The 14,131-nt window shown below is 44.9% G+C and overlaps 1 protein-coding gene across 1 annotated transcript; it reads left to right on the top strand.

Annotated features, from left to right (window-relative positions):
* Positions 1-8,729: 8,729 nt before the first annotated feature.
* On the top strand, positions 8,730-10,747 carry HTR1D (5-hydroxytryptamine receptor 1D). The gene has a single exon (XM_053998815.1). The coding sequence runs from the start codon at positions 8,899-8,901 to the stop codon at positions 10,033-10,035; it is 1,137 nt and encodes a 378-aa protein (XP_053854790.1). The 5' UTR covers positions 8,730-8,898; the 3' UTR covers positions 10,036-10,747.
* The last annotated feature ends 3,384 nt before the right edge of the window (positions 10,748-14,131 follow it).

Below are 14,131 nucleotides of genomic sequence, written 5' to 3'. Positions count from 1 at the left end.
AGATTATCTATATTTTGAAAGTAATCCAATATGTAAATTAGCTGCCAGAGGAAAATGGAGACAGCTGGCAATGGCTAATTTAGAATCTATTTAAGGCCAAATGATGCTGCAAAGGGGCTGTGGCTTCAGCATTTCTGTTTCAAGACCTTGGAATCTGAATTACTTTTATGTTAAAGTTTTGTGTAGTATGAACAGTTACTGCTTCTTCGGAAAAAAAACCAAAACAAACAAACAAACAAAAAAAACCACAAAACAAACAAACAAAAAAAAACCCCCCAAAAACAACAACAAAAAAAAACAAACAAACAAACAAAAAAACCCCAAAAAACACATTAATTTCTCATTAGCAACTAAAACTGGTAAAACCCCACTAACTGCATAGCTTAAAAATGCTGGAATTAACACTGGGTCTTTTAGGTTTGGAAGCAAGAGGGCTGTGCTGAGAGGGTGTGCAAACCCCAGGTCGGAGCCAGGCTGAAGCAGCAGTTGGGTCAAGCCCATCCAGAGGAGCTCCGAGCCGTTCTCTATCCTTGGCCTCCACAGCCGCTCTGCTCATCACCGCTACCCGAGAGTTATCGATCCTCGCATCAAGCAGAACAGCACGAGGCTTTCCCACCCCGCAGCCTGCCACAGCCCCGCTGCACGGCACCGGGGCACGGCCCGGGCTGGCGCAGCGGGGTCCGGTGCGGGGAACTGCCGGGAAGGGGCCGCAGCCGCCCCCCGCAGCCCCAGACAGCGCTGGCCCAGCGCCGGCCGAGCCGGGACTGCCCGCTGGCCGGAGGGACCCCCGCTGCCCCGACCCTCGGGCGGGCAGAGCAGCGAGCATCAGCTCCGAGCGAGCCGCGGCCACGCTGACGGGCGGAGGAGCGGAGGGGAGGGGACGGGAGGAGAGCGGAGGAGCGGAGCGGAGCGGGACGCGCAGCGCGGGCGCGACGAGTCCGGCCGGGGCCGCCGGTATTTCGGGGGGGACGCTGCCGGAGCCGGGCGAGAACGGGACAGCGGCGACAGCGGGGACAGAGGGTGAGTGCTGGCGGCCGGGACGATGCCGGGCGCTGCCGACGGGGCGGGCGCTCGGCCCCGGCTGAAGTTGGTGCCCGGGGACAGAGCGCTGGGGGCTTCGCCACGGCGGCCCCGGAAAAAGCCCAGGGACCCACCGGCGGAGGAGGGCGAACGGCAGGCGGGGGTCGGGAGGCCGGGGCCTGCGGCGGCATCGCCCCGGGATCAGCCGGCATCGCCCCGGCTCTGCGGGCGCCGGTGGATGAGGCGGGCAGAGCTCCGTGGCGGCATCGCCCTGCGGAGCCGCGGAGAGCCGAGACCCCCGCAGCGCCGGACACGGGCATTACGGAATTACTGGATGGTTTGGGTGGGAAGGAACCTTTAGAGGTCACCTAGCCCATCCCCCTAGCCACCAGATGCATCTTCAACAAAATCAGGTTGCTCGGAGCCCCGTCCAACCTGACCTTGAATGTTTCGAGCCGCAGCCTCTCTGGGCAGCCCGTGGTGACCCTTTATGCCGTGTGTCTGGGAGGGAAGCTCACAGGCATTTAGAGCTTTAAATGCTTCCTGAAGGTACAGGGTAATACTGTACAAACGAAGTGACCACTTTAGAAGTGTAATTTTATGTGGATTGCTCTGGGGAAAGCTTTGGGTTGCTTTAAGGGTTGTTCCATTATTGTCCCACACCATCCTGGTTTGTATTCCACGAGTGACACAGCTGCCTGGTCTCTTCTTCACTCCTGCTTTGGGTACGATGGTGGCCAAAGGTCACCTCTGATTAGGTGCTAGGGCAAAGCCAGGAGCTGCCACTGTGATGCTGAACCCTCGGAATCCTCACCTATCCATGTGTATGTACCTGCTTGGATGCAAGCCAGGCTTTTCAGGACAAAATGCTCTGTTTTCTCACATGGAGCCAGCAGGCCACCTGTCGCCTATTGCATCAGTGATGAATGTGAGCCACTTTTGGGATGGGCTTTGGTCCTGCAGCAAAGAGCAGGACCCAGCCAAGCACAAGGACTGCCAGCGTTGCAGTCTGGTATTTCTAGCGTACTGCGGGCAGCAATGCATGAAATTGGAACGTGGACTTCAAGGAGAATAATGCTTCCCCAGAGAGACAGTCCTTTTCCCAGTTGTGAGCCTGATGTAAACCCCAGGAAAAGAAACTTCTTTTGCAAAATTAAGGGGGCAACTGACTTTAGAGAGGTGAGATTACTTTGTCAGTAATTGTAACTTCCTCCTTCTAAAAACTGCTGCCAATAGAGTGTTAAACAGATTATTCCAGAAAGCAATGGCTGGGGTCTGTGAGGTTTCTCAAGGCAAATTTGTTTTTCCTTTTCATATTGACTTTAAAGTTAAAGCAGCATCATAACAAAGGATTTAGGATGTATATCTTACAGGCTTATCAAATATTAAAATTAGCAAATACCAAACCAATACTCAATTTGTTGTTTTTCATGTTGCTTGTAACATTTTCTGGTTTTCATTTACCCCTAGATGTAGTTGATCTTGGAGTAGCATTCTCACCAGTCATCAGTCATTAATTTTCTTCAGATGTATCACACTTCTGATGGGCTGGGAATCAAGAACGTGCAGTGCAAGCATGTGTAAGTAAATGGCACAGAACAAGGAAATTAAAAAAAAAAAAAATCCAACCCATGGTGTGAACTCTGCTGGTTTGCAGCTTACTTAGAAATCTGGGAAATTGATTTTTTTGAGTTGAGACATGTCAAAATGCAGGAGGGGCCTGGCTACTTTCGGTGTTTAACACAGAGTCTGAATGATGGCAGTGTACTGTGCTCACCTAAATGCAGAACAAAACTTAGTGACAAGTGTCAGACACTTCTGGCACGTACACAGCAGAGCAATGCTCTTGTCTTGCTGCCATTTGCCTGGATAGAACTGTCTTACATAGAGCTCTGAAGGAAACCATCCAGATATCAAAAGTCAGCATAAAACTTTACTGGATTTTCCTCTGTCTTTTGAGTAAAGGTTCCTTTCTGTCCCTTGGTCGTGCACTCAGAGGTACATGTAAAGGAAGACATCCCTCGGCGTGCACACAACCCATAATCCACCCTCTGTGATCCCCACAGGTGCAGTGCAGAATTCAACCAAGGTGTTCCTTCCTGCCTGTTCCCAGCCTGCCCATTCCTGACCCTGGATGAGCACAGAGACATTGTACAGAAGGAATTTAGATATTTTCTCATCTCTGAGTTCCATGAAATTGGGATGGCTAGGGGAGTTGATTCTAAACCACAGGAAAACATAACCAGCATCATGGCCATAAAGACTGGGGTCAGAGTAACAACTGTTCAGCTTCTTTGCTGGGTCTGCTAGAGCTGAGGAGTCATATAGGGGAGTGCTATTTCAAACATTCAGGGACCAAAGGAACAAACATTGTATGTCAGGGAACCCTGTGTCTGCATCCTAGAAAGTGAAGCTGAAGTAGAGGAATTACCAAAGATCAGAGTGCATCAAGAGAGGATGGCAGAGAGCTGTTAGGGAACAATGCTTGGAAAGCCAGAGGCACATGGAAAATGCTCATGGGGCTGATGGCCCAGTCTGTCAAGAGGATATTCTGTGCTCTTACCTGCCACAGTCATGGGGAGTTTGTTCCTTGTGTTCATGCTCTGAAATGGTGGAGCCTGGGGCTCTGCTGCCCCAATGACATCCACTGACAGTTGGTAAAGGCAACCTTGTCATTCCTCACCAGTCCCTTCTTGAAAGCAACAAAAATTCTCTGTGTTTCTCTGCCCATGTGGAACACCACAGCACCACAATGCTGAGTCTTGAGCTAGTTCCAGACCTGAACTGTGATGTTCTGCAAAAACTTTCACTATCTTGTTTTTTTTGTTCATTTTGAATTGGAGCTCAAAATTGGAGTTAATTAAGTTTGCACTGTATTGCAGTCAAAAAATTCTGGTTTTCACCATTTTATATGGGGCAGACTAATTCACTTTACGTTCCTGGTGCTTCATTGCTTATAGGAAATCACACTCCAAAAAGATTATTTGACCTGTCCTTGTGACTTTTTGAGGTGGAGATGTCAGTGTCCCTAAGGAATACTTTGTTTCACTACTCTTACTATCTCCAAAGTTTTCCTAAGGGCTCAGTCCTCCTTGCTGTAGTTAAGTCTCTTTCCTTTCAGTGATATTAGTCACAGCCGCAGGGAACAGACTATTCCTTCCTGTTCTGCATGCTTTTATGCACAGAAACTGTTGAACATCTCTCTCAGCTGTGCTCTTTAAACCCCGACATCCCTGTTCCCATGCAGTTTATTCCCATACATTTTCTTTTCTGATGATTCCTGCTGCTTTCTTCTGATTTCTTGCTGTGTGGTCTGTATCTTCTTGAGAACAGTGCCCAGAGCTGAATGCCAGGCTGCCATTTGGCCTTCTCCAAAATGAACAGAACAAGATCTATTCAAGGCCTTATTCCCAGTTACACACTTGCCAAGGTGTTTGCTGTTTTGCCCTGGTACAATGTCACTGGCTCTGCTGACAGTGCACATTGATCCCACACTGTGCAGAACTTTTGCTGAGCTGGTTACTCTCCATCACACAACAGGGGAACTGCTCATTTCTACCTGAACTACCTACCTTGCACTTGTCCTTAACTTTATGGCTGAGAGCTTTCCAGTCCCTGCTCCCTCCAGAGAACTTACTGATAGCATATTGTAGAGGCTGCTTTTGCAATGTAGTATTTACCAGAATCACTGCTCATTAAACCCCAGACTTTCTCTTTGATAAGTAATATTTAGTTATAATGCATAACGGCAATTGTAACTGGGTAATTATCAATAGGTGGGATAGCTAATACATATTTGGTGGTGTGTAAATAAAGGTAAGAGAGGAAAAATACCAATAAGTTCTTACAAGCTGAGCAAAAATCCAAGGTGGGGAGGAGAGAAGGTGTTAAACATTGTTAACATTTGCTTGCCAATTACTATAGTTGCTTATTTAAAATGAGAAATGTTTTGCATATAGTTTCTCATATAGAATGCTGTTCTCTGTATCAAATGAACAAAATAGGAATGCCTCATTTACTTGGAAATAGTCACGATGATCCTGGCAGGTTAGACATCCAGCCACACTGCATGAGCTGTGCTGGAGCAAACACTCTCAGAGCCAGGTACACTTTTCCAGAAACATGAACTCTTCTCTACCAGCTCCCCTCACTGGCAGTGAAGAGAGATGCTCAGCCCTAAAAGGCCCAGCTGCTGCTGGGCTTGACCAGAAATTCTGATGCAAACAGAATTTACATAGACTATACTTTGATTTTTCAGTGCAACACATTGTAGCATTGCCTGGTTTTCTCCCAGGAGCTGCATCCAGGTTTGGTTATGATCTGTGGATGGGCACATTCCTAGAGCTAATTCTAAATGTATTTCATGTTGTTTGAACAGTGCTTTTGTCTTCAGGTTGGGCTCCATACCTACTCTATGATGCATGCTTGAGTATATCGTCCCAAATACGTAAGAACTTACTCAAAACTTGCTCCCTCTTTTAAGTTCTGCTCTGAAATGGACCTTCAGAGGGGTTGCTCTTGGCCGGAGTGCCACCTCCTGTCCTGCCTTCTGGCCACCTGCTGTTGGCTCTCACTGGAAGCAGCTTCACTGCTGATCACACTTTCAGCATGACAGAATAGACCTGGTCTATTTAGTGGATTCTACATTTATATGAAAAGTGAAAATAAGCTACAAAATGAATTTTCAGTAGTTTGCTGTACTTTAGCTCTGTTCTCAGCCATCCCTTTGTGATTCTCCAGCTTCAAGAGAAGAAAATTAATTCCCTAGTTCCTCTAACTTTAGTGTGAACTGAAAGGAAATATGCAACTTACTAAAGGACATTTTATCTAATTTTCTTTTTTTTTTCCTGTTCTATTTAGTGAAAGACTAAATTCTGTATTTTTATTTGAACATAACTAGTTTGTACACAATATTTATCGCACTCCAGCATTGCAGAGGTGCATCAAAGCCTTCTTGCAGCCCAGCATCCTCAGGAAGTGTGTCAGCTGCACCATAAAATTACAGTCTGCAGGAATTGCCTCACTCTCCATGAATAGCTGTGCTCCAGAAGGGACAGAAATGTGTTGGGACTTTGTTTACCCTTGGGACTGAGCACCTCTGGTTATCTGGGCAATCTCTGCAGCTCCATGCCTGTATCCACACATGCCCAGAGCCCACATGACGACACTTGGTCCTGAGGAGCTCCTGGTGCCACCCAGCCTTCTGCCTGTCAGTGTACCTGCCCTGGCACACCTGGTGCTCATTTTTTCCTCAGAGAGACTCTCCCCTGCCACCTTGCCCTTGCTCCCTGAGTTTAACTGCAGAGAGTTAAACTGGCTTGCTCCAGCTTGGCATTGTATGTCAGCGTGCTGTGCTGTGAAAATCTCACTCTGTTTGGCTGTGACATCACCTTCAATTTATTTCAGGCACTTTGAAGTGAAAAAAATACCCACAGTCCATGGCCAAGAACACCAAGTGAAGCCCAAGGAAAGATGGACCAAGCACAGCGGTGATGCAGCCAAGGCATCTGAGAGGATTCCCGTCCTGTGAAGTGTGACAGACCTGGTGACAAACCAGGGTGACAAACCTGCCATGCCCTGCCGGGTGGCGCCGTCGGGCCGTGCCCTCAGCTGCCTGCAGGCTGCACTGCCACCACACGCACCCACCCAGCCCGCGCGTGGCACACACGGGAGGCAGTGATGCTATCTTATCTAGAGGTGCTAACACCACCAGCAGCAGGGAAACTTCCCTGTCTGACCATCCAGGAGCCACTCTGGCAGTCACACTTGCACCACCGAAGCCCCCTGGCAGCTACCCCCACACTCACACCTGGTTTCCCACAGGCACACCTGGTTTCCTCACCAGATCAACACAAGGTTTCCCGTGGCACTCTCAGATGTCTTTTAGGAGCTGCCATCTACAAGAGCTCAACCTGCAGCTGGCACTGCAGCTGCACCCTGAGCTACTGGCATGAAATGTATTCCTCAACACCCAGCTTCTGCCCAGTGCTCCTCATGCCCAGGCAGCATGTCCCTCTGCTCTCAGGAAACATGCTGGATGGCCACTTCCTACTCCTGGGCTCTGGTATTTCAGGATATGTAATGTCTGTGTGTTTGTGTTCTGCTTTCCTTAACAGGCAGTTATGTGTATGACCTTGTACTTGACATAATTTAATGACTGCTTGTCATTTAATTTTATATTTCTTCAGTATCTGTCATTTACACAAACTTAATTTCTTTTTCTTTTTAACAGGAAAATAATTTACCTGTATTCATCATTCTTTTGTTGAGTAAAAGGTAATTCATTGAAATACTAAATTATTGGAAATATGTTCATTTTGTCTAGATGGTAACTCTTCCCTGAATACATGATAAATAATCATGCACTGACTTTGCTCAGTGTCACAAATTGGCCATGAGGAAGGAATTTTCTCTTCCTAGAGAAAAAAAAATCAAGAAAGTAATAGTCTAGTGTGAAATACAAGACTTTTCTATGTCTCCTTATTAGAAAAGTACACCTCAAAAGAAAAAGCATGTCTGAAAATGTTTGACTCACAGAAGGAGGTTGTATATCAAATCAAAAAAAAATCAAACACACCAAACTGAAAAGTATTGCTTATATTAGGATTTAGGAGCTTAAGAGAGGCTGTTTGAGTTCCAAAGTGCTGATGTTTCATGTAGAATATTATGCTCCTCTTGCTCCACAGATTCCCAACTGAGTGACTGGATGGATGGCATGAATTGGTACCAGCCATGACAGAGAGAGGCTTTTCTCCTCCATGGCTGGGAGAAGGCTGGCCTGGTGATTATCTCCTTGGAGAAGTTTGGTGTTCCTCCTTGTAGCCCTCAGAGCACACTTCAAAGCCATTCATGACCCACATTCAGGATCTCCTTCAAGAAGGGTTGGGCTGGCGTAATACAAGTGACAGTCTGGTATTCATGAAAGTGAGTGGAAGGCCTGATGGAAATCTGTCTTAGGATGTTTCCTTCAGGTTTGTGAAGACTTCAGGAAATCCAGTCCTGGTGAATACAAGGAAAAGTATGGAAAGCCTGTAGATTGCACCCTGTGCTGTAATGTGCACCAGTGCGTTGGGGTCTGGCACCCAACACCTGACTTCAGCATTTGAAGACTAATTGTTGAAGGGAAAACCTGAATTGGCTGGAGAAATAAATAAAAATGGAGATCTGTACTTGAAGAAGTCTTGGTTTGCAAATCTGGGAGAAATTATGTTTACAGAAGGAATTCAGAAGTATTGTTTTATATGTTAGGTACTCTACTAATAAAGTGTCCCTTGTAAATACCAAAAACATGACACTCAACTATTAGAGAGGAAAGGAAAATAATTTTGAGGGTAGCTTTGTCTCAAACAAAGGGGCATCAACTGCATGCCCAGATGTTTCTTTTCCATCTCTTACCCTTCAGGATTGATTTATGCAACTTTGCAGAGATTAGGTCAGAAAGGAGGTGTGAAAAAAAGATAACAAAGAATTATTTAGCTTTCTTCAAGATGAAAACCATGTGAATTCCTATCACTTATAGTACTGTTTTCATTGTCGTACACCAGACTCATGTCTGGATGACATTTTGCTTTAGCAATTACGTAATTGATGTGATGTGATGATGTGATGTGATGTGATGTGATGTGGTGATGTGATGTGGTGATGTGATGTGATGTGATGTGATGTGATGTGATGTGATGTGATGTGATGTGATGTGATGTGATGGAAAATCTTGCAAAGGAGAGTACCTCATCTACTGCGTCAGTTGAAGTTTTCAACAAGTTAATAACTCTTCAGTGTTTGACCAAAATATGAAAAATTCTATTTTATCAACAAAAGTGAACATCTTTCTTCATTGTCCCAGAAAGTTTACACTGGAAGGTGAAATCAGAGCAGAGGATGACTCAGTACAACCATTCAGCACAGTTCTCTCTCCAGAGCTCAGCAAATAAATCCTTAAATGTCACTGAAACACCTCTGTCTTGGGATGAAAGGACACTCTTAGGGCTGAAGATTTCACTGTCAATCCTTCTGTCTGTTATAACTTTGGCAACAATCCTTGCAAATGTTTTTGTTGTTATTACAATTTTTCTGACTAGAAAGCTCCACACACCTGCAAATTACCTCATTGGCTCCTTGGCAGTGACTGATCTTTTAGTGTCTGTCCTGGTGATGCCTGTCAGCATTGCTTACACTGTCACCCACACGTGGGCCTTTGGCCAGCTGCTGTGTGACATCTGGTTGTCATCAGACATCACGTGCTGCACAGCCTCCATCCTGCACCTCTGTGTCATTGCCCTGGACAGGTACTGGGCTATCACAGACGCTCTGGAATACACCAAACGCCGCACTGCTGGCCGAGCAGCCCTCATGATTGCCGTGGTCTGGATGATATCTATCAGTATCTCTGTGCCACCATTTTTCTGGAGGCAAGTGAAAGCTCATGAAGAAATTGCGAAGTGTGCTGTAAACACAGATCAAATTTCCTACACGATTTATTCTACTTGTGGAGCTTTCTACATCCCAACTGTGCTCCTCCTGATATTGTATGGTAGAATTTATGTAGCAGCTCGATCCAGGATTCTGAAGCCACCCTCATTATATGGGAAACGTTTTACTACTGCACACCTGATCACTGGTTCTGCGGGGTCTTCCCTCTGCTCCATTAATGCTAGCCTCCATGAAGGGCATTCCCATTCAGGTGGATCCCCGATATTTATCGGTCATGTTAAAATAAAACTTGCAGATAGTGTGCTGGAAAGGAAAAGAATTTCTGCTGCGAGAGAAAGGAAAGCTACCAAAACTTTAGGCATTATTCTGGGAGCTTTCATTTTCTGCTGGCTGCCTTTTTTTGTCATATCCCTAGTCCTACCAATCTGCCAAGATGCCTGTTGGTTTCATCCCATCCTACTGGACTTTTTTACCTGGTTGGGTTACCTAAACTCATTAATCAATCCAGTCATTTATACAGCTTTTAATGAAGAATTTAAACAGGCTTTCCAAAAACTAATACTTTTCAAAATGTGTTCCTCTTGAGACTCTCCTCCTGTGTAACTGACCCTTGTGCAATCTCACAGACTACCCAAAACTTTCTGTGCTTTTATTCCTAAGGAATGGAGTGGTAATTGCCATTTCTGCTTCTACTCTGTTCTGTGCATGTCACTGGGAAATTCTTGCTAATTTGATACTTTCTGTCTGGGATTGTACATGCCATAACAGAACTTGTCCATGGTCTCTGCAGTGAACATGTCTGTATATAAGATCAACAACACATGAAATAAGCTTTGCAACGAGGCAAGGTGTGTGAACCAAGGAGTGTCTTGTGTGATGAGGTGACACATTATCCAATTCTACCATGCTTTCTAACCTGAGAAGAGGAAATTGTGCGTGTATTTACAAGACATTAGTATTTCTGCTGTATATTATTAACCATTTATGTTGGCTGAGAAAGTTTCTGGAGAGCAGGATCTGATACTACTATTTTCTATGGCATGTATCTTACCCATGTGAAGCTGATAAAACCTACAACTCTTTCAGAAGATGTGTGACACAGCCTGACTATAATCAGCAGCAGGGCAGAGAAGCATAGCACAGATGTAAGTTATGTGGATATTTCACAAATGCTGCATTTGAATCTATGCTTTTGGTGAAGTGTAGAAAGGAGACAATTTAGTTGAATTAATTATTACACATTTTATCATGAATAGAACAGCCAGTAATGTTAACAAAATAAATAGCATGAAAATCACTGATCTTATATTTCTGTCATTTTATTTTTTTGAATGCATAAACTGAAACAGGAGAATATGGTTAGTGCAAGTGTGGAATGACTAGGACCTCATAAAATAACCATAAGTTTCACTCCTCGGTGATAAGATATGGGAAGTTAGAGAGGGGAGAACGAAATGACACACCAAGGAAAACTTTCTTAGTAATTAGGTTGTTGGGGTGGATCTGGCATCCCTGTCTCTGGAATTCTTTAAGTATTGGTCAAACAAACTGCGGTCAGGAATCACTGTCAGAACCCTCTGCCAGGGTTGCAGAGCAGGTCCCTTCTAACATGCACTTCTCTGCCTCTGGGATTACTTCCCTGATTGGCAGGTGGGAAGTTGGCACATGGAGGTCTTGGATGAAGTCTCAGACAAGACAGCATACCAAGTGGTGCAGCCCAAATGTCATGCAACGTTTTAGTCTCTGGGCATTTTAGAAGTGTCATGTCTATACTGAATATGAAAGCCACACATTGCTTTGAAAATCACCCCATAATCCTTCTGTACACCCTTCCATCTCTCAGCCCACCCCAATTCATCTCCACCATCCACTGCTGTGGCCATCCCAACACACTCCACCACAGTGCATGTCCACCACAGCTTTCAACCTCTCCTTTGCATTTGTAGCACAGCTTTGCAGCTTCTCCCTGTTACTGGTGCCTCTGCTGAGGATGGACCATAAAGTGATGCCCCAGGACCACCCACATGCTGCAGAGTCAGACAGAGCAATTGTGTGGTCACAGTAGGGCAGTCCTCTCTCTCACTGAAAGCATTTAAGGCTGCTCTGTTTGGGACATGGCTCCTCTACCCTCCCAAAAGGGCACTGATCTAGCTCTGTCAAGCTTAAGAGATTTGGGTGGTGCCACCACATGGCCATGTCCACACAATGTCCTCCCAAAGTGTGTCCAGAGTGGCCACTGCCAGTGCAGGTTCTCACCTGCGCTCACTCCTGAGCTGTGCTGCTCATTGCCTGGGGATATGTGAGCTGACACAGGCCACAGGCCACAGGGGAAGGCTTGAACCATAAACCAGGTGAACTCCCACACCTGAGGCCAGTCCCTGATACTGTTCAATTTGCTGTTATAGCAGCAGTCAATTTTTCATCCTCCTCTGATGATGATAGTTCAAAATGTTCACCTTTGGGCCAGTGCGTGATGACTTCCAAGATCCCTGGGTGATTCACCTGCTCAGTGTGAAACATAAAATTACAAATCATGGTCCCAGAAGGGCCCTTGAGAGGCTGGCTAGTGCATTCCCCACCTGTATCAACTATGCTGCTCTCTTCCTGTATTTCCTACTCTTGAAGATTTCCAATTATGAACAGAATGGCAAAATACAGCATAGGAAGGTGATCCACTACTCTTCTTTGACACTGTTTAATTCAAGAGAAAACAAAGTAGGCCCTTTCTTTGGTTAGATTATAGGTTAATATTAAAAGGCACATGGTCTAATATTACACTATTCTTATTGTTAGTAAATATTTGATAGCATGCCTCAGTAATTTATATTGGAAAAAAACAGTGATATGGAACTGGCAGATGAAAACGCTAGAGATGATCATAAATTAAATAACACCCACAGACTCTGAGTTGAAAGGAGGAGGCTCTCATGTCACAGAGATCAATGTCCATATTTACCATGTTTTACAATGCTCTGTGAATTGCAGTCCAGAGCACACAAATGTATTTCATAGAAGGTACATGAGGGCTGAGTGATATCTCAGTGCCTCTCCAGTGAAGCTCTTGCAATATTGAGCACAAAGGTAAGTTAAAACATGTTATGTTTGTATAGAAGTACATATTGATATGTCCAAGAAGAGAGTTATTTCAATGATATTGTAACATTTATTGAAAACAGAAGAAATAGCTAAATATATGTCAAAGCATGTGTGTTCACTGCAGCACCCTGCATTTAAATTCCAGTGCAGGTTATTCCTACAACCAGGGAAGAGGATGAGTATCAGCAATGTGGAGTCACCATGACAGAAGACTGGCAGGACAATGAATGTGGAACATGATCACGCCTCCCACGACAAACCTGAACCTTGCTACATGAAAGAAATATGGTCATTGAAAGCCTGTGGGTTGAAGCAATCTCACCATGCTCACCAATTAGAAAACAGCCCCTTGTCAGGGGAGTACAAAGGAACAAATGCACAATAGGAACGAAATGCACAAAGGAACAAAAGAACAATATGTAAGACTACTTAAGTATATGAAGCCCTATTGGTGAACAGATCACATCTTCACAAACACACATGCCCAAAAGTCCTCTTCCTGTTTTGCATATGTAATCAGTCTGTGACATGATGGAAATGTTTTTGCAGAACAGGCTTTTTAACACAGTGTCAGAATGCTTTAATTGACAAATACAATTTTTTACCACTCTGATATTCTAACAAAAGGTATTTTGGTACTGTGAAGATGTGATGCTTTGTATTTTCCTGTCTATTCTGTAGCAGTTAATAATGGATAGACAATTTCAAATTTTGAACCACCATGGAAACTACTCAGTACCCTGCTTTTCTTTTTTGAGTTCACAACTCCCTCTGCAGTAAACCTTGGAAGTCCTTGAACAAACATCAAGAGAGACAGCTGTAGCTATGGTGCCAATTTTGAAATTATATTGGCAAGCACCCTTGGCATCCTTAAATGCACCCCTTCTGGCCCAATGTGTAGACCAAATTCAGCTGACATTTTTAAGATGTCTGCTCCAGGAAGAGGTGAAACATCCCCTCATAATGTTTAATGACATTATTTACATTACCTATGCTGCAAGATTGAAATGAGACTTGTGTAGAAGGATCAGTAGTGGAAATGTCTGATGTATTCAGACAAACCCTACTCGTAGTGTATTTATTACTTCCAGCAATTGCCACTCCCCATCCTGGTGTTCTCCAGGTGTGTCAGGTTCTGGCTCCTTATGCAGCTGGTGAAGACGGATATGAAAGCCCTAGGTTTGAGAAGAGATGGTGTTCTCACTGGACTGCATATGTTTTTTGACTGAGAGGAAGATGGCAGCAGTACAAACTAACAAGACATCAACCCGTTTCTTATGTGCTGCAGGCTTCTCAGTGCCTTTGTTACCATACCTTGACATGTCTGCAGGCTTCTGTGGGGACTCATGGTGGCACGTAGCTGATTCTAGGAACAAGAAACAGTCATACACACAAAACCCCAAACACAATAAAACTTACATTGCCATATCGACTGCTGATAATGATGTGAGACTAGCAAGCCATGCAATACTTCTGTCCACACAAGCATGATTCTGTTTCTTTTTCCCTGCTTGCTGTGTTTAATACTGTTCCTAAACTCTGTGTGGCATTTAACACAACCAAGGCTCCAGCTCTGTTGGGAGCT

Source organism: Vidua macroura, chromosome 25, assembly GCF_024509145.1.
Source record: "Vidua macroura isolate BioBank_ID:100142 chromosome 25, ASM2450914v1, whole genome shotgun sequence".
In the NCBI taxonomy this organism is placed as follows: domain Eukaryota; kingdom Metazoa; phylum Chordata; class Aves; order Passeriformes; family Viduidae; genus Vidua; species Vidua macroura.
This window is presented reverse-complemented; position numbering and strand designations above follow the sequence as displayed.

Bases quoted from the DNA above. Each gene is read 5' to 3' on its own strand.
- HTR1D (XM_053998815.1), top strand. From the start codon at position 8,899: ATGACTCAGTACAACCATTCAGCACAGTTCTCTCTCCAGAGCTCAGCA.